The sequence below is a fragment of the Salarias fasciatus genome, chromosome 22 (assembly GCF_902148845.1).
Source record: "Salarias fasciatus chromosome 22, fSalaFa1.1, whole genome shotgun sequence".
Classification (NCBI taxonomy): Eukaryota; Metazoa; Chordata; class Actinopteri; order Blenniiformes; family Blenniidae; genus Salarias; species Salarias fasciatus.
The window spans coordinates 125,487-150,131 of record NC_043765.1 but is presented as its reverse complement, the minus strand read 5'-3'; the positions used below and the strand labels follow the sequence as shown (position 1 = coordinate 150,131).

Sequence of the window (24,645 nt, the reverse complement as noted above, 5' to 3'; positions counted from 1 at the left end):
CAGGGCCCGGAGGTTGGAAGGAACAATTCGTTTTCATTAATTGCACATAAATTAGACTGTAATGAACACTGTATCTTTAGCTGGGTTTCAATATACGGTCCGACAGCCCGTTGCATTCTAACAGAAGGCTAACGAAACATCAGTATTAAAAATATTTCGTGTTTGTAGTTCCTTCAAAGTCAAAGAAAATATCTACAGAACAGAACACTGAGGGTATGAGTTTCACGGTATTTTACACCAGGAGCCTTCACTATACATGTGATAGTAGTGCAGGGAATGGTGCTCAGACTTTAAATCTGCTGAAAAAAATTAAAACATCGATCTCTGAATCCTCGTCTTACCTATATTTTGAAAGGTGTAACCGGATGTGGGTACAGTGCGGAGGCTAGCTGTTAGCAGTTAGCTCACGGTGCGTCACGTCGCGTCCGCGGGGAGCTCAGAGAAAAACACACCGCAGCAGAACGTTGACTCTGCGACAGCGGAGCTGCACGCGACCGTTAGCCTGCCGGCGGGCGGGCCGAGACAGCGTGTGAGACTGGACATTGCTGGTTTTCATTGTTGAATGACAATAAAAGAAACGAGGAAGTGAGTTTTATTGTGACAGGATGACTGACCCCACCAAGACACAGTGGCCAATCAGAGGCCCGCTCAGGTTGTAGCTCCGCCCCTGGAGGCAGCTCTCATTAATAAAGACACTGCTGATGGTTTCATAGTTTTATTGGTGTGCAGTCTGGACGCACAGGTGAGACCCGCTCACTGACGGCAGCATGAATAAATAAACCAACCAATAAATAAATCAATAAATAAATCAATACACCAATAAATAAACAAACAGCAGCTGGGGATCAAAGCAAAAATAAAGGCACCAACCAAAGGTGAGCATCACGTCAACAGGGTTCTGGTCTCAGGTCTGGGACCAGGAGGGACTGACTGCACTGAAGAGGAGTGTAAAACATGGACCAGAACTGGACTTTGATGGGGAGGTTCTGTCATGTGGCCCGACGTGGTCTGGATCCACAAACAGGAAGTGAACGGGACTCAGACCTGCTGGTTCTGATGAGTGTTTTGTGAGGGACTCATCAGATCCAGGCACACTTCAGGGGTCCAGAGTCCACCTGGACGAGGACCGGGGTCAGGAAGTCCTGGTCCAGGAGGACTCTGGCTCTCCAGGATCAGGTCTCAGAGGAGCAGGTTGAGATCAGCCAGCAGGGAGTCCACTTCACCGATCGGAGCTCTCCAGAAGTTAAAGGACGAGAACTGCGACAGCTCCGCCTGTAGGGGGCGACAAGAGCAAACAACAACAAGCATGAGTCAGCTGTTCACAACAACCACGAGTCAGCTGTTCACAACAACAAATATGAGTCAGCTGTTCACAACAACCACGAGTCAGCTGTTCACAACAACAACAAGCATGAGTCAGCTGTCCACAACAACCATGAGTCAGCTGTTCACAACAACCATGAGTCAGCTGTTCACAACAAGCATGAGTCAGCTGTTCACAACCACAACAAGCATGAGTCAGCTGTTCACAACAACAAATATGAGTCAGCTGTTCACAACAACCACGAGTCAGCTGTTCACAACAACAACAAGCATGAGTCAGCTGTTCACAACAACCACGAGTCAGCTGTTCACAACAACAAATATGAGTCAGCTGTTCACAACAACCACGAGTCAGCTGTTCACAACAACAACAAGCATGAGTCAGCTGTTCACAACAACCACGAGTCAGCTGTTCACAACAACAAATATGAGTCAGCTGTTCACAACAACAACAAGCATGAGTCAGCTGTTCACAACAACAACAAGCATGAGTCAGCTGTTCACAACAACCATGAGTCAGCTGTTCACAACAACCATGAGTCAGCTGTTCACAACAACAACAAGCATGAGTCAGCTGTTCACAACAACCATGAGTCAGCTGTTCACAACAACCATGAGTCAGCTGTTCACAACAACAACAAGCATGAGTCAGCTGTTCACAACAACCACGAGTCAGCTGTTCACAACAACAAATATGAGTCAGCTGTTCACAACAACCACGAGTCAGCTGTTCACAACAACAACAAGCATGAGTCAGCTGTTCACAACAACCACGAGTCAGCTGTTCACAACAACAAATATGAGTCAGCTGTTCACAACAACCACGAGTCAGCTGTTCACAACAACCATGAGTCAGCTGTTCACAACAACAACAAGCATGAGTCAGCTGTTCACAACAACCACGAGTCAGCTGTTCACAACAACAACAAGCATGAGTCAGCTGTTCACAATAAAACCACGAGTCAGCTGTTCACAACAACAACAAGCATGAGTCAGCTGTTCACAACAACAAACATGAGTCAGCTGTTCACAACAACAAACATGAGTCAGCTGTTCACAACAACAAACATGAGTCAGCTGTTCACAACAACAAACATGAGTCAGCTGTTCACAACAACCATGAGTCAGCTGTTCACAACAACCATGAGTCAGCTGTTCACAACAACAAACATGAGTCAGCTGTTCACAACAAACATGAGTCAGCTGTTCACAACAACAAACATGAGTCAGCTGTTCACAACAACAAACATGAGTCAGCTGTTCACAACAACAACCACGAGTCAGCTGTTCACAACAACAACCATGAGTCAGCTGTTCACAACAACCATGAGTCAGCTGTTCACAACAACCATGAGTCAGCTGTTCACAACAACAAACATGAGTCAGCTGTTCACAACAAACATGAGTCAGCTGTTCACAACAACAACAAACATGAGTCAGCTGTTCACAACAACAACAAACATGAGTCAGCTGTTCACAACAACAAACATGAGTCAGCTGATTACAACAACCACGAGTCAGCTGTTCACAACAACAAACATGAGTCAGCTGTTCACAACAAACATGAGTCAGCTGTTCACAACAACAACAAACATGAGTCAGCTGTTCACAACAACAACAAACATGAGTCAGCTGTTCACAACAACAAACATGAGTCAGCTGATTACAACAACCACGAGTCAGCTGTTCACAACAACAAACATGAGTCAGCTGTTCAAAACAACAACAAACATGAGTCAGCTGTTCACAACAATAAACATGAGTCAGCTGTTCACAACAACAAACATGAGTTGGCTGTTCACAACAACCACGAGTCAGCTGTTCACATCAACGAACATGAGTCAGCTGTTCACAACAACAAGCATGAGTCAGTTGTTCACAACAACAACAAGCATGAGTCAAATGTTCACAACAACAAGCATGAGTCAGCTGTTCACAACAACCACGAGTCAGCGGTTCACAACAACAACAACAAGCATGAGTCAGCTGTTCACAACAACAAGCACGAGTCAGCTGTTCACAACAACCACGAGTCAGCTGTTCACAACAACAGCAAACATAAGTCAGCTGTTCACAACAACAACCACCAGTCAGCTGTTCACAACAACAACAACCATGAGTCAGCTGTTCACAACAACAAACCATGAGTGAGCTGTTCACAACAACAACAACCATGAGTCAGCTGTTCACAACAACAAACCATGAGTCAGCTGTTCACAACAACAACAACCATGAGTCAGCTGTTCACAACAACAAACATGAGTCAGCTGTTCACAACAACAACCATGAGTCAGCTGTTAACAACAACAGACGAGTCAGCTGTTCACAACAACAAGCATGAGTCAGCTGTTCACAACAACAAACATGAGTCAGCTGTTAACAACAACAGACGAGTCAGCTGTTCACAACAACAAGCATGAGTCAGCTGTTCACAACAACAAACATGAGTCAGCTGTTCACAACAACAACCATGAGTCAGCTGTTAACAACAACAGACGAGTCAGCTGTTCACAACAACAAGCATGAGTCAGCTGTTCACAACAACAACCATGAGTCAGCTGTTCACAACAACAACAAACATGAGTCAGCTGTTCACAACAACAACAACCATGAGTCAGCTGTTCACAAAAACAAAGGAGTCAGCTGTTCACAATAAACGAGTCAGCTGTTCACAACAAGTAAACAGACTGTATATAACATAAACAGATTGTCACATTGTGTAAACAGGCTGTGAACATGAACGTGGTCTCACCTCGTCCTCAGGACTCCACACCTTGGACTTGTCCCTCCCTTGGCTGCCATTGGCCGGCTGGCTGTTGGTCAGAACCAGGTCCAGGTCCAGGTCCAGGTCCTCCAGCTCGGACAGCTCCAGCTCCGGGATGGGCTGCCTCCAGAAGAGGAAGGAGTCGTACTGACTGTTCTCCATGGGGTCTCGGTCTGAAAACAACAACCGGCTCGTCAACACGGACCACTGCCGCTGAGGGGCGGAGCCTCAGGCGCCTTCACTACAGCGCCTTACCGAGGGGCCGGATCTGTTCCTGAGGGTCTGGTTCTGGTTCTAGTTCTGTTGTTGAGGGTCTGGTTCTGGTTCTGTCACTGAGGGTTCGGTTCTGGTTCTGGGGTCTGGTTCTGTCTCTTAAGGTCTGGTTCTAGTCCTGCCTTTTAAAGTCTGGTTCTAGTTCAGTCTCTAGGGGTTTGGTTTTGGTTCTGGGGGTCTGGTTCTGTCTTTTAAGGTCTGGATCTGGTTCTGTCTCTGGGGGTCTAGTTCTATCTCTGGACATGTGCAGAGTCTCTGAAACTGAACCCGGGTGCTGAGGACAGTAGGACTGAAATAAACCAGTCCTGGAGTCCATCCTGGTCTTTCTGGGGTTTAATTTCGGGGTCTGTATTTTAGTCTGGGGGGCCTCAGCAGGTCACTGGGCTGGAGACAGGGACTAGGGACAAGGGCCTGGGCTGGACCAGGTCCAGACCGGGACTAGGACCTGGTCCAGACCGGGACTCAGACACTGCCTGGGTCCGGACCGAGTCCAGACCGGGACGAGGACCCGTGAAGAAACCTGAACGTGATTCTTTTCAACGCAACATGACGTCATTCCTTCACGAGAAAACCACGTCCGCATTTAACACAAAACCAGAAGTGGTCGGTCAGAGGTCAGAGGTCAGCGCTAGCTAGCTGCTAGTTAGTCGCTCGTTAGCAGTGGTTAACCCGCTGCTTACCTGTCTGTCGGCCGGTCACGATCAAACGATGCTCTTTGTCCTCGAGCCGGTGCGGCTGATAGCGCCTCTGCGCATGCGCTAGGTTCACGTCGATGCTCTACGGCGGCACTTCCTGCCGTGCATTTCACATTAAAAGTCCAAGAATTGGCTGTCTTTTAACGACTTCAGTCTGAAGCTTTCCAACATTTTCTCAAGTAACGTCTGGGAGGTTTTGTGGTCTGGATTTTGTTTTCTCTTCAGGAGAACCGCAGGTTGTGCTTCTGACCCGAGAGAAGCGTCTTCTCTCATGATTGAACGAACAGGGCTACGCGCGGTTTTATTTTGAAGTTACCTTTTTACATGTGTATGAGCTGAATGTGATCCGATCCGGGCATCTTCCGTCCCGCCGCCGCTGCTGTTGCTGCTGTTGTTGTTGCTGTTGCTGTTGCTGTTGCTGTTGCTGTTGCTGTTGCTGTTGCTGTTGCTGTTGCTGTTGCTGCTGTTGTCTGGGAGTTCTGCCGGGAGCAGCGGGCTCTGGGGCGGGATGGCGGAGAGGAGGGGAACAGGGAGGGGCAATAGGAGGGGGGGGGGGGGGGGGCAGCTGGATTTCCTGGTTGGAGCCACACCTCAGAGCCGCGGACACCGAGCAGATCGTCTCCTCGTCCCGGTGAGTCTGACCTCCTGCTGCTGCTCCTTCTCCGCCTCCTGGCCGGTTCGGCTCTCTCAGCTCTCGGCGCTCGGCCCGGTGGAGCAGTGGGTCGCTGTGCGCCCGAGCTCCTGACAGGAACTTCCTCCTCCTCCTCTCCGCTTCTCTGCCTTCACTGACTGTGAGCAGCTAAAAGCTCAAAACTCCTCCAAGTTCACTCCAAGCCACACATCTGGAATCATCTGACAACATCTGGACAGACTTGGACACTTAACGAACTTTTGGTAACATCTGGAAACTTCTGCTAACATCTGTATGGTGTGTGTTAACATCTGTAAACATCTGTAGACGTGTGTTAATGTCTACAAACATCTGTATCGTGTTTTAACATCTATGAACATCTGTCCGCTCAGACCTTTAATATAAAAACATCTGGAGAGATGAGTTCTGGGGAGAAGTGAAGTGAAAAGTAATGAGAGTAGTTTGTTTGTAATCTCATTACTGTGTGTCCACAGGTGGAGGCTGCAGTGTCTGGATTCCATTGTCCTCTGTGAGGAACCGGCCGGACGCTGCCGTCTGATTGGACGATTGCCGCCCGGACTGTCGGCAGGGGCAGGTGGGGATCGAGCCCTCCGGCCTGCAGGGGGCAGCAGAGCGGCGCTCGGCCGCCGGCTGGAGGAGCGGCAGCATGAGCGACTTCTGGCACAAGATGGGCTGCTGCATGGCCACCAAACCACCGCCGGTAACACACACACACACACACACTCCCCAGCAGAGCGCGCTCCCGGGTCGGTGCGGTGGTTGTTGCCAGGTCGGTGCGGCGGTTGTTACCAGGTCGGTGCGGTGGTTGTTACCAGGTTGGTGCGGTGGTTGTTACCAGGTCGGTGCGGTGGTTGTTGCCAGGTCGGTGCGGTGGTTGTTGCCAGGTCGGTGCGGTGGTTGTTGCCAGGTCGGTGCGGTGGTTGTTGCCAGGTCGGTGCGGCGGTTGTTGCCAGGTCGGTGCGGCGGTTGTTGCCAGGTGGGTGCGGTGGTTGTTGCCAGGTCGGTGCGGCGGTTGTTACCAGGTCGGTGCGGTGGTTGTTGCCAGGTCAGTGCGGTGGTTGTTGCCAGGTCGGTGCGGTGGTTGTTGCCAGGTCGGTGCGGTGGTTGTTGCCAGGTCAGTGCGGTGGTTGTTACCAGGTCGGTGCAGTGGTTGTTGCCAGGTCGGTGCGGTGGTTGTTGCCAGGTCGGTGCGGCGGTTGTTACCAGCTTGGTGCGGTGGTTGTTGCCAGGTCGGTGCGGTGGTTGTTGCCAGGTCGGTGCGGTGGTTGTTGCCAGGTCGGTGCGGCGGTTGTTACCAGCTTGGTGCGGTGGTTGTTGCCAGGTCGGTGCGGTGGTTGTTGCCAGGTCGGTGCGGTGGTTGTTGCCAGGTCAGTGCGGTGGTTGTTGCCAGGTCAGTGCGGTGGTTGTTGCCAGGTCGGTGCGGTGGTTGTTGCCAGGTGGGTGCGGTGGTTGTTGCCAGGTCGGTGCGGTGGTTGTTCCCTGGTCGGTGCGGTGGTTGTTGCCAGGTCGGTGCGGTGGTTGTTGCCAGGTCGGTGCGGTGGTTGTTCCCTGGTCGGTGCGGTGGTTGTTCCCTGGTCGGTGCGGTGGTTGTTGCCAGGTCGGTGTGCTGGTTCTTCCCAGAGTTGTTCTTGGCAGCCTATTTTGATTTAGTTTTAGTTTTGTCTTTTGGACGAAATGTTTATTAGTTTCAGTCACATTTTAGTCATTTCTACACTTCGTAGTTTTAGTCCAGTTTTAGTCGACGAAAATCAAACGGGTTTTAGTCATAAAAAAATGGGGGAAAAAGGAAACTGTAAACCAAACAAAGATAATAAAATATACTTCAATGGCACAAAACCAGCAGAACACACTGATGCCTTTGAATGTTAAGTAATAAACTGGACGAGTCTGATGCAGAGCTGATATGAGCTCTGCAGACAGATGAGAGGACTGAAGGAGTTCTGCTGAGACGTTCAGCCTGTTTCTATAATGTCTGTACTGATATAAAGGCTGAGATCTTTATTAAAACTGGTCTGTTATGTTTCTATGTTCCTGATCTGGACTGGTCAGAGTAACTGATGTTATTACTTTGGAGGAGCGATAAAGCCAATAATAAGATGGTTTTTAGGAAAATAAGACCATTAAAACAACTGAAATAAACTAAATTAATTCCTCGGGTTCACTTGATGGTATGAAACACTGGAAGTCTTCAAAACTGAAATGACAAACACAACTTGAGTTTGATAAACTTTGTAAGAATTCCTTACCTGAATTCTCTCTATACAAATATAATAAAAAGTGAAAATACATTTCTTCAAAATAAGACCACATCTGAATTATTTTTCAAAAAAGAAAGAAAAAGTAAAGATTTATTCAGTACTTGGGGCAAAAATAAACCTTCACTAATCAGTGGTGGACTCTTACTGCAGCTTCACAGTCAGAACAAGTCAAACTGGATCAGATCCTCCGTCTGCCACTAGGAGGTGTTCTGTTTCATTTTCTGCTGGATTCTGATTAAAGTTCATCCGTAAATCGCTGCGTCTTTTCCTCCCGCCGAGCCCCTGCAGAAAGCTGCTCCACGCCCTCTAGTGGCCGCTGCTGCAGCGCAGGCTGCTCAAACAGGAAGCAGCTGTGAACTGCTGATATTTTCAGAGGAAAGCAGCCGATCTGCGTGAACAAGCTGGAGAATCGCATTTGATTTCATTTATTTTGAAAGTCAAAATACTGACATTTCCATCTCGTCTCGTCTCGTTAACGAAAACAACAGATCCGTCTCGTCTCATTTCCGTCTTTAAAGAGATATTTTTAGCTCGTCACGTCTCGTTTAGTCACGGAGAAAAGGGGCGTTGATGAAATATTTAGTTGTCGTCATCGTTAACGAGAACAACACTGGTTCTTCCCAGGTCAGTTCGGTGGTTGTTGCCAGGTTGGTGCTGTGGTTGTTCCCTGGTCGGTGCGGTGGTTGTTGCCAGGTCGGTGCTGTGGTTGTTGCCAGGTTGGTGCTGTGGTTGTTGCCAGGTTGGTGCGGTGGTTGTTGCCAGGTTGGTGCGGCGGTTGTTGCCAGGTTGGTGCGGCGGTTGTTGCCAGGTTGGTGCTGTGGTTGTTCCCTGGTCGGTGCGGTGGTTGTTGCCAGGTTGGTGCTGTGGTTGTTCCCTGGTCGGTGCGGTGGTTGTTCCCTGGTTGGTGCTGTGGTTGTTGCCAGGTTGGTGCTGTGGTTGTTCCCTGGTCGGTGCGGTGGTTGTTGCCAGGTTGGTGCTGTGGTTGTTCCCTGGTCGGTGCGGTGGTTGTTGCCAGGTTGGTGCTGTGGTTGTTCCCTGGTCGGTGCTGTGGTTGTTGCCAGGTCGGTGCGGTGGTTGTTGCCAGGTCGGTGCGGTGGTTGTTGCCAGGTCGGTGCGGTGGTTGTTGCCAGGTTGGTGCGGTGGTTGTTCCCTGGTCGGTGCGGTGGTTGTTACCAGGTCGGTGCGGTGGTTGTTGCCAGGTCGGTGCGGTGGTTGTTCCCTGGTCGGTGCGGTGGTTGTTGCCAGGTCGGTGCTGTGGTTGTTGCCAGGTTGGTGCTGTGGTTGTTGCCAGGTTGGTGCGGTGGTTGTTCCCTGGTCGGTGCGGTGGTTGTTGCCAGGTTGGTGCGGTGGTTGTTCCCTGGTCGGTGCGGTGGTTGTTGCCAGGTTGGTGCTGTGGTTGTTCCCTGGTCGGTGCGGTGGTTGATGCCAGGTTGGTGCGGCGGTTGTTGCCAGGTTGGTGCGGCGGTTGTTGCCAGGTTGGTGCGGCGGTTGTTGCCAGGTCGATGCGGTGGTTGTTGCCAGGTTGGTGCTGTGGTTGTTCCCTGGTCGGTGCGGTGGTTGTTGCCAGGTTGGTGCGGTGGTTGTTGCCAGGTTGGTGCGGTGGTTGTTCCCTGGTCGGTGCGGTGGTTGTTCCCTGGTCGGTGCGGTGGTTGTTGCTAGGTTGGTGCTGTGGTTGTTCCCTGGTCGGTGCAGTGGTTGTTCCCTGGTCGGTGCGGTGGTTGTTGCCAGGTTTGTGCGGCGGTTGTTGCCAGGTTGGTGCTGTGGTTGTTGCCAGGTTGGTGCTGTGGTTGTTGCCAGGTTGGTGCTGTGGTTGTTGCCAGGTTGGTGCGGTGGTTGTTCCCTGGTCGGTGCGGCGGTTGTTGCCAGGTTGGTGCGGCGGTTGTTGCCAGGTTGGTGCTGTGGTTGTTGCCAGGTTGGTGCTGTGGTTGTTGCCAGGTTGGTGCGGTGGTTGTTCCCTGGTCGGTGCGGTGGTTGTTGCCAGGTTGGTGCGGTGGTTGTTCCCTGGTCGGTGCGGTGGTTGTTGCCAGGTTGGTGCAGCGGTTGTTGCCAGGTTGGTGCGGCGGTTGTTGCCAGGTTGGTGCAGCGGTTGTTGCCAGGTCGGTGCGGCGGTTGTTGCCAGGTTGGTGCAGCGGTTGTTGCCAGGTTGGTGCGGCGGTTGTTCCCTGGTCGGTGCGGTGGTTGTTGCCAGGTTGGTGCGGTGGTTGTTCCCTGGTCGGTGCGGTGGTTGTTGCCAGGTTGGTGCGGTGGTTGTTCCCTGGTCGGTGCGGTGGTTCTCTGTGACTCTTGAGCTCACTTCCTGTTGTTGAATGGTTGGAGTCGTTCTTCCAGTGGTGAACTCCTCTTCCTCATCTTCTCCTCTTCCTCCTCTGACCTTTGACCTTTGACCCAGTGGCAGCTACATGGCCCATTGTTTCATACAAACAGAATTCTGCCCAGTGTTCTGACTTAAATGCTCTGAGGTGTGTGTGTGTGTGTGTGTGTGTGTGTGTGTGATATTACAATGCTACAATAGAACAAACAGAAAGCTCTAAATATACAGAGAGGAAGCACACACACACACACACACACACACACACACACACACACACTCGGAGCCAGCCATGACTTCACTCAGGAAGTTACACTGAGCCTCTTTGTGAAGCTGAAGTGTGTGTGTGTGTGTGTGTGTGTGTGTGTGTGTGTGCGTGTGTGTGTCCAGAAGAAGAAGGGGAGGAGGATTGATCGCAGTATGATCGGCGAGCCGACAAACTTCATCCACCTCACACACATCGGATCTGGAGAGATGGCCGACGGGCTGCAGCCGGTCAGCGAGCACACACACACACACACACACACACACACAGACACACACACACACACACACACACACACAGACAGACATACAGGTTCGTATTTCTATCCTCGTGGGGACCTTCCATTGACTCCCATTCATGTCTAACTCCTAACCTGACCCTGACCCTAACCCTGACCCTGACCCTAACCCTGACCCTGACCACCACACAGCCGAACCCTAAAGAAATGTTTTGACCTTTGACTGTTTTCAGTAACAACAACATGGTGAAGAAAACACTGTTTCCCTCATGAGGACCGGAAGAAGGTCCCACAAGGCACATCGTGCAGGTTTCCTATGCTTGTGGGGACATTTGGTCCCCACAAGCATAGGAAAACGCGTGCGCGCACACACACACACACACACACACACACACACACACACACACACACACACACGTCTTGAATGTGTGTTTCTTGTGGATGGTTTCAGTCGGGATCCGTTCAGGAGCAGATGAGATCGAAAGGACCGAACATGAACGTCAGGAGCTACTGTGAGCAACACACATTACACACACTACACAACACTACACAATACTACACACATTACACAACACTGCACACTCGGGGTGTCCTCAGATACTCGACTATTCGATGATTGTTGGAAGGGGCCTGATTCGACGGCCATTATACAGTCGAAGCATCGCAAAATGTGGTGATGAAACGAGGACCGTTCCATTCCAGCTGTATGGGGGTGCTGAAGGACTGATCTTACATAGAATTGCTTGTTTTTTTTTCCAAATAAACATGATATAAACCCTATTTGATATACATGTTAGCCTATCAAATACACTGTGGATAAATGTACTTGTACTTTTATTCAATATTCTGTCTATTTAGTGTTTATGAATGAACCACCGTGGCGAGTGGCACAACCATAGATATCTTATAGAACACTAGACGCCTCACGGCAGATTCCACGACGTCCGCAGAGGTCGGCCATCTTTGTACGGGAAAGTTGTCAGAGTTTCTGTGGAACGCAGTGTGAGGTTGGTGATCTGTGCAGATTTTTATACTCTTATTTCACTGAATTTTTTTTAATGGAACATCTTAAAGCACTATAAGGTAATTGCTGTTGTGACTCTGAGTTATATAAAAATTGACTGATCAAGAGATTCACTCAGTTGCCTTTTATTCGTTTACCTAATTATATTGTGACTGTAATTCCATTATTTGACTTGAAACTTTCTGAGCTCCTTTTATACGTTTTTACAATGCCTAATGAAATATATTTTTTTAAACAATGTGTTTTCTGCTGCACTATTTCATGTTTAAATAATCAATGGGGGGACATTATACATTCACAATAGATTTAATAACGTGGAAGGTTACTGTTTAATGTTATATATTAATGAAAAATAATATAATACATTCAATATAATGAGGTTCATGAGATTTAAGTATTTCTGAAGTTTCAGGCGGGTAAATAGTTTATCTTCAGCCTCCACTGCAGCCCTGCCACGTCTTAAAACATTTTCACACAAAACTAAAAACATGGACATGTATTGCTTGTCTAAATTATTCGTAAGTGCTATAAATATATCTCAGTGTCAGGATTTGAACATGGAGCCTAATATGAAGAATATTATGAATATTTAGGATATGATATATATTTATGATATATATTTAAGGCATGCCATACTCATCAAACATCTGTCATGTCATTAACAGAGATTTGATGTTTATTACAAACCAAACTGTTTGAAAATCGGTAAAAATTTGAGCAAGTTACAGCTTGTTAAGCAGTTCATGTCTCATCAACACGATGTCATGAGCGAGCCAGATTCCCGCACAAAGATGGCCGACCTCTGCAGACGTCCGACTTCATTGGCCAGCAGCGTGACGAGGCATCTAGTGTTCTATAAGATATCTATGGTCACAACCCCATTTTGCTCAGAGCTCCGTCACAGAGCAGCGTCTCGGTGGTGATTTGGCTGAACTTTAAAAGGCTCAGAGTGTCGGGAAAAAACAACAGAACTTCAGACCAAGTCAAAGATGATCCAAAAAAAGTCAAATGCAGATTGTGTCCTTTCATCTCACTCCACAGCAACATGGCTTTCCACCTTAGACGGGTCAGTAGCCAGATAACTGGGCTAATAAAAGACGGTTCTGTTACTCAATTCTCATTTTTAATGCTGACTTTTATTTCGTTTGATTGTAATATTTTAGGTTATTATTATATTATTATGTTTATTGATCTAAAAGGCTAATTCTATTTAATTTAGTGTTTGTTTTGCGTGGATGCTGCGCTGCGAAACGGACCGACACAGTGCAATTAAGCCTTTCATTTAATTTGAGCAGATAATGTGAGAAACTGTTTAGCCAAAAAAATGTGAGCTTATCTGCAGAGATTATAGATATAAATAAATGACATGCTTTAGCCCGTTTGTTAGAAGAGGGTTTGGTTCTGCTCATTTGAACTATACTTCATTTATTTGATGTTTAGAGTCACCGACACTTTGTTCCAGTCTGTGTTTCAGTGTGGAGGAAAAAAAGAGTGTTGTTTTACCTGCCTGCGCTGTTTTATATAGATATATATGTATACATATATATATATATATATATACATGTACACATTAGTGCAATCGGGGCCGGCTGTAGGCCTAGGCGCCCGACGCTCTGTGTGCCGTGTGAGCGCCGCTCTGCGCTGCTCCGACGCCCCGTGTAGCAACGCCCCCCCCACCCCCCCCCCCACCCCCCCCACCCCCCGCCCCCCACCCGCTCCGCCAAACAAGGTGATAGGTTCGACTATCAGTCAATGATTGGCAGGATCGGACGAATCAGATTCGACTATGGAAATTCTTAGTCGGGGACACCTCTGCTGCACACACTACACAGCTCGGGCTGTGGCGGTGAACCGGGATTGACGATAATCGTGGTATTAAAAAATGAAATTTCAACATCGTGTTCAAAATGCGCACATGATAATATCGTAAAGAGGATCTAGAGCCACTTGAAACGTGTTGAAGTGTATTTTCAGAATCTGCTCCTGTTCTTCCGCCCTGCTTCGTCTCCCTCCGGCAGCCCCCCCCCTCCCCCTCACGGCTCCCAGCTAGCGTGGCTCCCAGTTAGCGAGCGTCACGAGTGAACTAAACATGTCGGCGGTGGCCGACAGCGACAGCGAGACGCTCCATAACCCGAAAAAAGTGTGTTTAGCAACACTGACTGCAGGTTGAAGCTAGCCGGGTAGTAGTGGGGCCCCATTAGGTGGGTTCCAGACGTGTCATTGTAATGTGTCCGGGGGGTTTCAAGTTGTGTCGCTGATATCCGCCGTCTTCTCCGCCGGCCCCCTTCTAGCAACTAACTGCTGAGCACTCGGAAAAGGGCCCCATGCGGGGGATTTTTGACACGTTGTCGTTGCAGCGTCTAGTGTGGCGCCTTAAATTTGTCTTTGAAATTGACTGATGTCAGCCGTCCCTCGGGGCCCCCTTCAGCTCAGGGCCCTAGCCAGTAGCGGCGCCTCTGCTGGAGAGAAGCAGCTGCTGCTCATTCTGCCTCGGAGTTAAACAAACAAACAACAATCCTCGGCAGTGTGGTGGTGGGACAGGATTTCACCCCAACAGGGCCGAGGGTTTTCAGAACCCACCAACCCGACGGAAGTGACGCCTCTGCTGTGGATCCTCTGTTCATCAGTTCGTCAGATTTTAATTAGTGGAGTGTAACTCCACTTTTGGTATGCAGCTGTACAGTTACTGTTCTCATGTTGTTTCAACACCTCATTTGACAGGTATTCTGACTGTAATTCATCTGGGAAAAGAGAGAAAACAAACAAAAATACAATTAAAGATGAATCTGAATGTTTGAACCATTATTAGTTCCAGTTTTGCTGATATCGTGATAATATCGTTATCGTGATATTTTTTGCCCACGATAATCGAGAAGAGAAAATTTGACATCGTGACAGCCCTATACACAACACTGCACTGTGCTACACAACACAGCAAATTCGATAGTGTTGGTTTGCAGGGTGAAACATTTGGAGTTGCCGGGTGTTCGGCTGGGTGTTTTTACGCCTGCAGTGCCGATGAAGCCCTGGTGGTGGAGCTGTTTCAGGGTGTCGACACTCCTGCCTGAGTTAAACTCTACATCCGGGTGTTTCACGCCCTCTGCTGCTCACTCTCCAGCAGTCACGTGATAACAATGCTTTTTTCCAGTGGTTGTTGCATTATTGTAGCCCCGCCCCCTTCCTGTTTTGATTGGCGGGGTAGGAGACGTGTTTCCTCCCGGTTCCACCGCAGCGGCGCACCAGACAGATTTACTGGATTTTTCTTTTTTCAGCGTGAGAACTACAATGTGTGGCGTGAGTGCGTGACAGAAGACCGAGCTGCGTGACTGTCGCATGGTGCAGCGGTTGGCGCTCTTGCTTCACAGCAGCACGGTCCTGGGTTCAAGCACCGGCCGGGGCGCGGGGCTTTTCTGTGTGGAGTTTGCACGTTCTCCCTGAAGACAGTCACACCCCTCTGGGTTCTCCGGCTTCCTCCCACCGTCCACACACCTGTCAGGTGATAGGTCACCCTGAATTGCCCCTGGGTGTGGATGTCTGTTTGTCTCCCTGTCCAGGGTGACCCCGCTGGGGTCGGCGGCGGCCTCCCGCGACCCTGAGAAGGAGAGGCGCTTTAGAAAATGGATGGATGCTTACCTTGTGCTCCAGGAGGGTCGGGGTATCCCGTCCCGGAGCGTTGAGCCGAGCAGGTGAACCAGGTGAACCAGGTGAACCAGGTGAACCAGGTGGACCAGGTGGACCAGGTGGACCAGGTGAACCAGGTGGACCAGGTGGACCAGGTGAACCAGGTGGACCAGGTGAACCAGGTGGACCAGGTGGACCAGGTGGACCAGGTGGACCAGGTGAACCAGGTGGACCAGGTGAACCAGGTGGACCAGGTGGACCAGGTGAACCAGGTGGACCAGGTGGACCAGGTGAACCAGGTGGACCAGGTGAACCAGGTGGACCAGGTGGACCAGGTGAACCAGGTGGACCAGGTGAACCAGGTGAACCAGGTGAACCAGGTGAACCAGGTGAACCAGCTGCTCTGTTCCTCCTCAGCAGCTCCGTGTTGCTGGAGGGGGCGGAGCCATCAGGTCCGGGGTTCCCTCGTAGTCGTCTCCAGCCTGAGGGCTTCGGGTCGAACTGGAGAACGTCTCTTGTCGGATGTTCTGGGGGGGGACGGAGGACGTGGTCCAGCCAGCAGGGCGGCGCTGTGCGACCAGGGAAGATGCTCGGGGCTGGCCTGGCTCTGAGACCTTCACTGGAGACTGGCTGGGCCGCCTGGTGTTCTCCATGGTCCTCAGAGTCCTGATGTTCTCCATGGTTCTCAGAGTCCTGATGTTCTCCATGGTCCTCAGAGTCCTGGTGTTCTCCATGGTCCTCAGAGTCCTGATGTTCTCCATGGTCCTCAGAGTCCTGATGTTCTCCATGGTCCTCAGAGTCCTGATGTTCTCCATGGTCCTCAGAGTCCTGATGTTGTCCATGGTTCTCAGAGTCCTGCTATCAGAGCCAGACTGTGGTTCAGGGGCCTCGTTTCTGAGCCATACAGCAGGACGGAGAGGACGGCCGGGCTGTAGACCCGGAGCTTGGTCTTGGTGAGACGGTCTGGATCCAGAGTGGTTCCAGAGGGACTGCAGAGCAGAGGCTGCCAGGACTCGTCTGCGGTCAATCTCTGGTTCTAGGTCCTGCTGTCTGTCACCGTGGACCCCAGAGACACAAAGTTCTTGACAGGCTCCACGATGTCGCTCCCGGTTTGCATGGGAGGTGGATCTGGTCCATGGGAGGTGGATCTGGTCCATGGGAGGAGTATCTGGTCCATGGGAGGAGGATCTGGTCCATGGGAGAAGGATCTGGTCCATGGGAGAAGGATCTGGTCCATGGGAGAAGGATCTGGTCCATGGAAGGAGGATCTGGTCCATGGGAGAAGGATCTGGTCCATGGGAGAAGGATCTGGTCCATGGGAGGTGGATCTGGTCAATGGGATCTGGATCTGGTCCATGGAAGGAGGATCTGGTCCATGGGATCTGGATCTGGTTAATGGGAGGAGGATCTGGTCCATGGGATCTGGATCTGGTCCATGGGAGGAGGATCTGGTCCATGGGAGGTGGATCTGGTCCATGGGAGGAGGATCTGGTCCATGGGAGGAGGATCTGGTCCATGGGAGGTGGATCTGGTCCATGGGAGGTGGATCTGGTCCATGGGAGGAGGATCTGCTCCATGGGAGGTGGATCTGGTCCATCACCGACATGCATGGACCTGGTTTCAGTCCAGCTCCCCTGGAGCCGAGCTGTGCTCCTCCTCACGGTGAAGCCAGAGCGTCTCAGCTGACTGCAGGCTGTCTGAGCAGGATGGGGTCGTCAGCGTGTTCCAGGTCCGTCAGGTGGTCGCTGTTGAAGGACGCTCCGGGGACGCCTGCAGACCCGGGACCTCAGACGGTCCATGATGCAGTTAAAAGATCAGGAGCCACACGGCCCTGGAGAACGCCGCTGGAGACGGTGAACCAGCTGGAGTCAGACCGTTCATACGGACTCAGCTCTCTGCTGCAGAGCAGCTGGAACACAGCGGTGGTCTTGGGCGGAGCTCCGAGGGTTTGGAGGATGTTCCACAGAGAGGAGTGGCAGACGGTGTCGAAGGCGGCTTCAGATCCATGAATCCGTTATACAGATGGCGGTCTTTATGGAATCCACGGGTCTTCTCTATCAGCAGACGTACGGCAGAGATGTGGTCGACTGTGGAGTGATTGGGCGTAAAGCCAGCCTGCTGGGGACGGCGGCGGCTTCTGGTCGCTGGAAGGAGACAGTGAAGCCAGATCCTGGTGAAGACCTGGCCAGGGATGGAGAGCAGGGTGATGCCTCTGTGGTTTCCACAGACAAGCCGATCACCCTTCGTCTCCAGAAGGGCAGGATGACCCTCTGGTCCAGGCGGTGGTTCGTCTCCAGAAGGGCAGGATGACCCTCTGGTCCAGGCGGTGGTTCGTCTCCAGAAGGGCAGGATGACCCTCTGGTCCAGGCGGTGGTTCGTCTCCAGAAGGGCAGGATGACCCTCTGGTCCAGGCGGTGGTTCGTCTCCAGAAGGGCAGGATGACCCTCTGGTCCAGGCGGTGGTTCATCTCCAGAAGGGCAGGATGACCCTCTGGTCCAGGCGGTGGCAGCTGCTCTGTTTCCCACACCTGATTGAATCGGTTAGCCGCTCCACCGTGGCATCGCCGCCGGCTGTGAGCATCTCACCGGTGATGGCACAGACGCCGGGGGCTTCCCTGATGTTCAGCTCTCACTTCCCCGGGTGCTACAGGGTCTGTGCAGCAGGGGGCGCTAGGGGGGGGCAGCGTTGGCAGTCTCTGGGAGGGCGGGATCAGCCGGGATGGTGCTGTGCTGCAAGAGGAGGCTGAAGTGTTCCTTCCTGCGCTCCAGGCAGGTGGCTTCAGTTGTAATGAGATTACCGTCAGAATCTTTTACCCAGGCTGTCTTTATGTGTGGACCGCTACGGGCTTGGCGCAGTAGACTGAATACGCGGCTCAAGTTATTGTTGTTGGCGGCGGACTCAAGCTGTCGGGCTTCTGCTTCAGAACCTCTCCCTGTCCTCAGCGATGGCCGCACTGCGCCGGCGGTTCAGTCGCCGATCCTCCGTGAGGTGGCCTCGGAGCCGGGCCTCACGCCGCCGGTCCATGATGTTTAGAGTCCTCTCTGATGTCCAGGGCTTTCTGGGGGACGGTCGTAGCGTCCGAGGACATTGTGAGCAGACTGGAGGACACTTTCCTTGAAGGTCGCCCAGTCCGTCACTTTGTCGGAAGCCAGGGCATCAAGAGTGCGGCGGGTGGAGCGACTGAAGTCCGTGGCGGTGTCGGGGTCGTTGAGTCGGGAGGAGTCGGGGCGAGGCAGGCTCTGGTGCTGGTTGGCTCGGAGCTTTAGCTTCAGCCGGGCCACCAGCAGACGGCGGTCTCCTCTGTACACCCGGCAGCTGGTGACAAACGACTTCCAGCGTTGAGAAATGAGGATGTGGTCCAGCGCCTTCCTGGTTCTGCCATCTGGGCCGTACCACGTCCAGAGATGGATTTGTTTCCGAGGAAACCAGGTGTCGGCAACACAGAGGCTGTTATGGTGGCGGAGGAGGAGGCGGTGGCCGTCGTCGTTTGTTTTCCTGTGGATGAAGGTGGTGCCGACAGGCGAGCCGGGGGACCGGTCGCTGCTGGACAGAGTGGCGTTGGCGTCAGTGAGAATGATGGCGGCGTGGGGTGGAGCTCGGCTGACCGCCTGGTGGAGTTGGTCGAAGAACCCGTCCTTCACAACCTCATCAGCGACGTCCGTGGGGGTGTAGGCGACAACCGCTGTCATCTCGCCGTGGTGGTGGAGGAAGCCAGCAGACAGTAGGCTGGCGCCTCACAGCGTCCCGCCACGCCGGGGTTTCAATCAATCAATCAATGTATTTTTGTACAGCCCAGTATCACAACAGCAGCTGCCTCAGAGGCTTCAAGATGTTACATTGGTCGGTAAAAATAAAAACAGTGAATAAGCATCATGTTAATATGTCAAATTCACAGTAACGAGACAAAACGAAGCAACCACCGCCTTAGACCCTCACATCCGGCAAGAAAAAACTCCAGAAACCCAGTGGGAGAAGAAGAGATCTTGGGGAGAACCACAGTATGGAGGGATCCCTCTCCCAGGGACGGACAGCTTTGGCAACAGCTAGCATGAGACAATAAGAAGTAAAGCCGAGGACTATGTTGAGGTTTGTAGTCGGACTCGTCCCTCTCCGAGACAGACTGCTTACCAAGACTAACGAGCTCCGTCCCCCCGGGTGGAGTCAGTGTCCCTCTCCGAGGCTGTGTTGGTCCATGGCACCCTATTCCATTTTATTCAGGTGCAACCCCCCCGAAGGAGGACACCCCTCCTGAAGGAGGACACCCCTCCTGAAGGAGGACACCCCCCCCGAAGGAGGACACCCCTCCTGAAGGAGGACACCCCTCCTGAAGGAGGACACCCCCACCGAAGGAGGGCACCCCCCCCGAAGGAGGACACCCCTCCTGAAGGAGGACACCCCCACCGAAGGAGGGCACCCCCCCTGAAGGAGGACACCCCCCCCGAAGGAGGACACCCCTCCTGAAGGAGGACACCCCCCCCGCCACCCAGGGGACGCCTCCAGGCCGTACTGCCCCACCATCGGGCTGTCCTCAGGATGGACGGTGTTGAACATAACATGAAGGTGTTCGTACCAAACATCCTGAGTGAAACAGAATCACACGACTCACAGTTAAACACACACCTTAAAAAGGTTGAAGGAAAAGCTGTGAATACCATGAGTTTACTGGATGAGTGTAAAGATGCATCACTTCCTCGTGTTGATAACACACTGGAAGTGTCAAAAATGTACCCTGAAAATCTAATGAATGTACACACCCGTGTTACAACACAACACACCCTGCTGTGGAAAAGTACACTGTTACTGGAGGTGAAGCAGCAGTGAGGGTGTTGGAGATGTGACGCTGTGAGGGAACAACGTGAACTCTGCAGAGGTGGAGGTTTACCTCGGGGTCCGGGAGAATTCTGTACACACACACAGAGTGTGACACTCAACACCAGGGCAGCTGAAACAACACTTTCCATTTTGCTGTGTACACAACACTACACTACACTACACAACACTGTACTACACAACACTACACAACACTGTACTACGCAACACTGTACTACACAACACTACACAACACTGTACTACACAACACTACACAACACTGTCCTACGCAACACTGTACTACACAACACTACACAACACTGTACTACACAACACTACACAACACTGTCCTACGCAACACTGTACTACACAACACTACACAACACTGTACTACACAACACTACACTACACAACACTACACAACACTGTACTACACAACACTACACAACACTGTCCTACGCAACACTGTACTACACAACACTACACAACACTGTACTACACAACACTACACAACACTGTCCTACGCAACACTGTACTACACAACACTACACAACACTGTACTACACAACACTACACAACACTGTACTACACAAAACTACACAACACTGTACTACACAACACTGTACTACACAACACTACACTGTACTACACAACACTACACAACACAACACTACACAACACTGTACTACACAACACTACACAACACTGTACTACACAAAACTACACAACACTGTACTACACAACACTGTACTACACAACACTACACAACACTGTACTACACAACACTACACAACACTGTACTACACAAAACTACACAACACTGTACTACACAACAGTACACTGTACTACACAACACTGTACTACACAACACTACACAACACTGTACTACACAACACTGTACTACACAACACTGTACTACACAACAGTACACTGTACTACACAACACTACACAACACAACACTACACAACACTGTACTACACAACACTGTACTACACAACACTGTACTACACAACACTACACTGTACTACACAACACTGTACTACACAACAGTACACAACACAACACTACACAACACTGTACTACACAACAGTACACAACACAACACTACACAACACTGTACTACACAACACTACACTACACAACACTGTACTACACAACACTACACAACACTGTACTACACAAAACTACACAACACTGTACTACACAACACTGTACTACACAACACTACACTGTACTACACAACACTGTACTACACTACACTGTACTACACAACACTGCACTACACTACACTGTACTACACTACACTGTACTACACAACACTGCACTACACTACACTGTACTACACAAGACTGTACTACACAACACTGTACTACACAACACTGTACTACACTACACTGTACTACACAACACTGCACTACACTACACTGTACTACACTACACTGTACTACACAACACTGCACTACACTACACTGTACTACACAAGACTGTACTACACAACACTGTACTACACAACACTGTACTACACTACACTGTACTACACAACACTGTACTACACAACACTGTACTACACAAGACTGTACTACACAACACTGTACTACACTACACTGTACTACACAACACTGCACTACACTACACTGTACTACACAACACTGTACTACACAACACTGTACTACACAACACTGCACTACACTACACTGTACTACACAAGACTGTACTACACAACACTGTACTACACAACACTGCACTACACTACACTGTACTACACTACACTGTACTACACAACACTGCACTACACTACACTGTACTACACAAGACTGTACTACACAACACTGTACTACACAACACTGCACTACACTACACTGTACTACACAACACTGTACTACACAACACTGTACTACACAACACTGCACTACACTACACTGTACTACACAAGACTGTACTACACAACACTGTACTACACAACACTGTACTACACTACACTGTACTACACAACACTGTACTACACAACACTGTACTACACAAGACTGTACTACACAACACTGTACTACACTACACTGTACTACACAACACTGCACTACACTACACTGTACTACACAACACTGTACTACACAACACTGTACTACACAACACTGCACTACACTACACTGTACTACACAAGACTGTACTACACAACACTGTACTACACAACACTGCACTACACTACACTGTACTACACTACACTGTACTACACAACACTGCACTACACTACACTGTACTACACAAGACTGTACTACACAACACTGTACTACACAACACTGCACTACACTACACTGTACTACACAACACTGTACTACACAACACTGTACTACACAACACTGCACTACACTACACTGTACTACACAAGACTGTACTACACAACACTGTACTACACAACACTGCACTACACTACACTGTACTACACAACACTGCACTACACTACACTGTACTACACAACACTGTACTACACAACACTGTACTACACAACACTGTACTACACTACACTGTACTACACAACACTGTACTACACAACACTGTACTACACAACACTGTACTACACTACACACTACTGAAGGAAACACTCTAAAGGCTGATTTTTTTTTGTTTCAGGACCACAATGACCAGCCTCAGACCAGCTGACCTCCTCCTCCTCCTCTGCTTCCCATCATGCCCCTCTGCGTCTGGAGGAGGAATCTCCCATCATGCCCCTCTGCGTCTGGAGGAGGAATCTCCCATCATGCCCCTCTGTGTCTGGAGGAGGATTCTCCCATCATGCCCCTCTGCGTCTGGAGGAGGATTCTCCCATCATGCCCCTCTGCGTCTGGAGGAGGATTCTCCCATCATGCCCCTCTGCGTCTGGAGGAGGATTCTCCCATCATGCCCCTCTGCGTCTGGAGGAGGAATCTCCCATCATGCCCCTCTGCGTCTGGAGGAGGATTCTCCCATCATGCCCCTCTGCGTCTGGAGGAGGATTCTCCCATCATGCCCCTCTGCGTCTGGAGGAGGATTCTCCCATCATGCCCCTCTGCGTCTGGAGGAGGATTCTCCCATCATGCCCCTCTGCGTCTGGAGGACTTCTGTCAGTGTTCGATCATTCCCGGACTCCGTTTCCCAGCATGCCGTTCCACATGACAGAAAGTCTGTATGCGAGCATCAAAGTGTTAAACCGTTTCCCAGCATTCATAGTGGCATCCTCTGACCTGGAGCGCCGCTCCAGACCACATTTCCCAGCATGCCGCGGTGCACTGCCTGTCAAACAGGCAGACTGTGCTGAGCCCCGCTGCACTGGACCAGGCTGTGTGTGTGTGTGTGTGTGTGTGTGTGTGTGTGTGTGTGTGTGTGTGTGTGTGTGTGTGTGTGTGTGTGTGTGTGTGTGGTGTGTGTGTGTGTGTGTGTGTGTGTGTGTGTGCTTGTCTTCAGCTTCTCTCTCGCTGCTCCTCACTGTGGGGTTCAAGCTCTGGTCTGGGGTCCAGATCGTGGTCAGTCCAGAGTGTGTTTCATGTTTTTTTACCAGAATATTTTTTATCAGAAAATCTTTGTGACTTTTATGTTTTGAGTAAAAAGAAAGTTCAGTTGCAGCACTTTGAATAAACAGACTCTACCGGAGGGCCCTGAACCCACCACGCCAAAACCCGCCTTTTATTCATCACAATCACACACACACACACACACACTGACACACACACACACACACACACACACACACTGACACACACACACACACACACACACACACACACACACACACACACACACACACTGACACACACACACACGGCAGAGTTTTGAGCTTGTTGGCAATTTTATTGTGTTGACATAAACAACTTCCTGTCAGTGGTTCTTGCTGGACCAGCTGCTGGACCAGCTGCTGGACCAGCTGCTGGGTCACCTGCTGGACCACCTGCTGGACCACCTGCTGGACCACCTGCTGGACCAGCTGCTGGACCAGCTGCTGGGTCACCTGCTGGACCACCTGCTGGACCACCTGCTGGACCACCTGCTGGACCACCTGCTGGACCACCTGCTGGACCACCTGCTGGACCACCTGCTGGACCAGCTGCTGGACCAGCTGCTGGACCAGCTGCTGGACCACCTGCTGGACCACCTGCTGGACCACCTGCTGGACCACCTGCTGGACCAGCTGCTGGACCACCTGCTGGACCACCTGCTGGACCAGCTGCTGGACCAGCTGCTGGACCAGCTGCTGGGTCACCTGGACAGACTGTCATCGTACCTGCAGTCAAGTAAACACATGAAGATTAATAATAATAAACCACATTTTGTTGCACTTTATATAATGAATGAATGAATGAGTGAATGAGTGAATGAGTGACTGACTCTCTGACACAGGTTGGAATCTGCACATGTTCAGTGGGGATGAGGAGAGAGAGGTCCTGCA

The 24,645-nt window shown here is 50.7% G+C and overlaps 2 protein-coding genes across 4 annotated transcripts; one reads left to right on the top strand and one right to left on the bottom strand.

The window, feature by feature from the left end:
- Positions 1-701: 701 nt before the first annotated feature.
- mllt11 (MLLT11 transcription factor 7 cofactor) lies at positions 702-5,533 on the bottom strand. Of its 2 annotated transcripts, none has more exons than XM_030121132.1 (3): positions 5,372-5,533; positions 4,076-4,260; positions 702-1,272 (listed from the first exon to the last, which is right to left on the bottom strand). In XM_030121132.1, the coding sequence occupies exons 2-3, from the start codon at positions 4,247-4,249 to the stop codon at positions 1,180-1,182; spliced, it is 267 nt and encodes an 88-aa protein (XP_029976992.1). In that variant the 5' UTR covers positions 4,250-4,260; positions 5,372-5,533; the 3' UTR covers positions 702-1,179. The 2 variants fall into 2 exon arrangements, with proteins under 2 accessions (XP_029976992.1, XP_029976991.1); XM_030121131.1 differs by lacking the exon at positions 5,372-5,533 and adding an exon at positions 5,041-5,132.
- A 79-nt stretch (positions 5,534-5,612) lies between these two features.
- On the top strand, positions 5,613-23,331 carry cdc42se1 (CDC42 small effector 1). 2 transcript variants are annotated; one of them, XM_030121133.1, is made up of 5 exons: positions 5,613-5,686; positions 6,181-6,407; positions 10,664-10,768; positions 11,228-11,288; positions 22,857-23,331. In XM_030121133.1, coding segments are annotated over exons 2-5 (222 nt in total). In that variant the 5' UTR covers positions 5,613-5,686; positions 6,181-6,353; the 3' UTR covers positions 22,859-23,331. The 2 variants fall into 2 exon arrangements, with proteins under 2 accessions (XP_029976993.1, XP_029976994.1); XM_030121134.1 differs by lacking the exon at positions 5,613-5,686 and adding an exon at positions 5,693-5,949.
- The last annotated feature ends 1,314 nt before the right edge of the window (positions 23,332-24,645 follow it).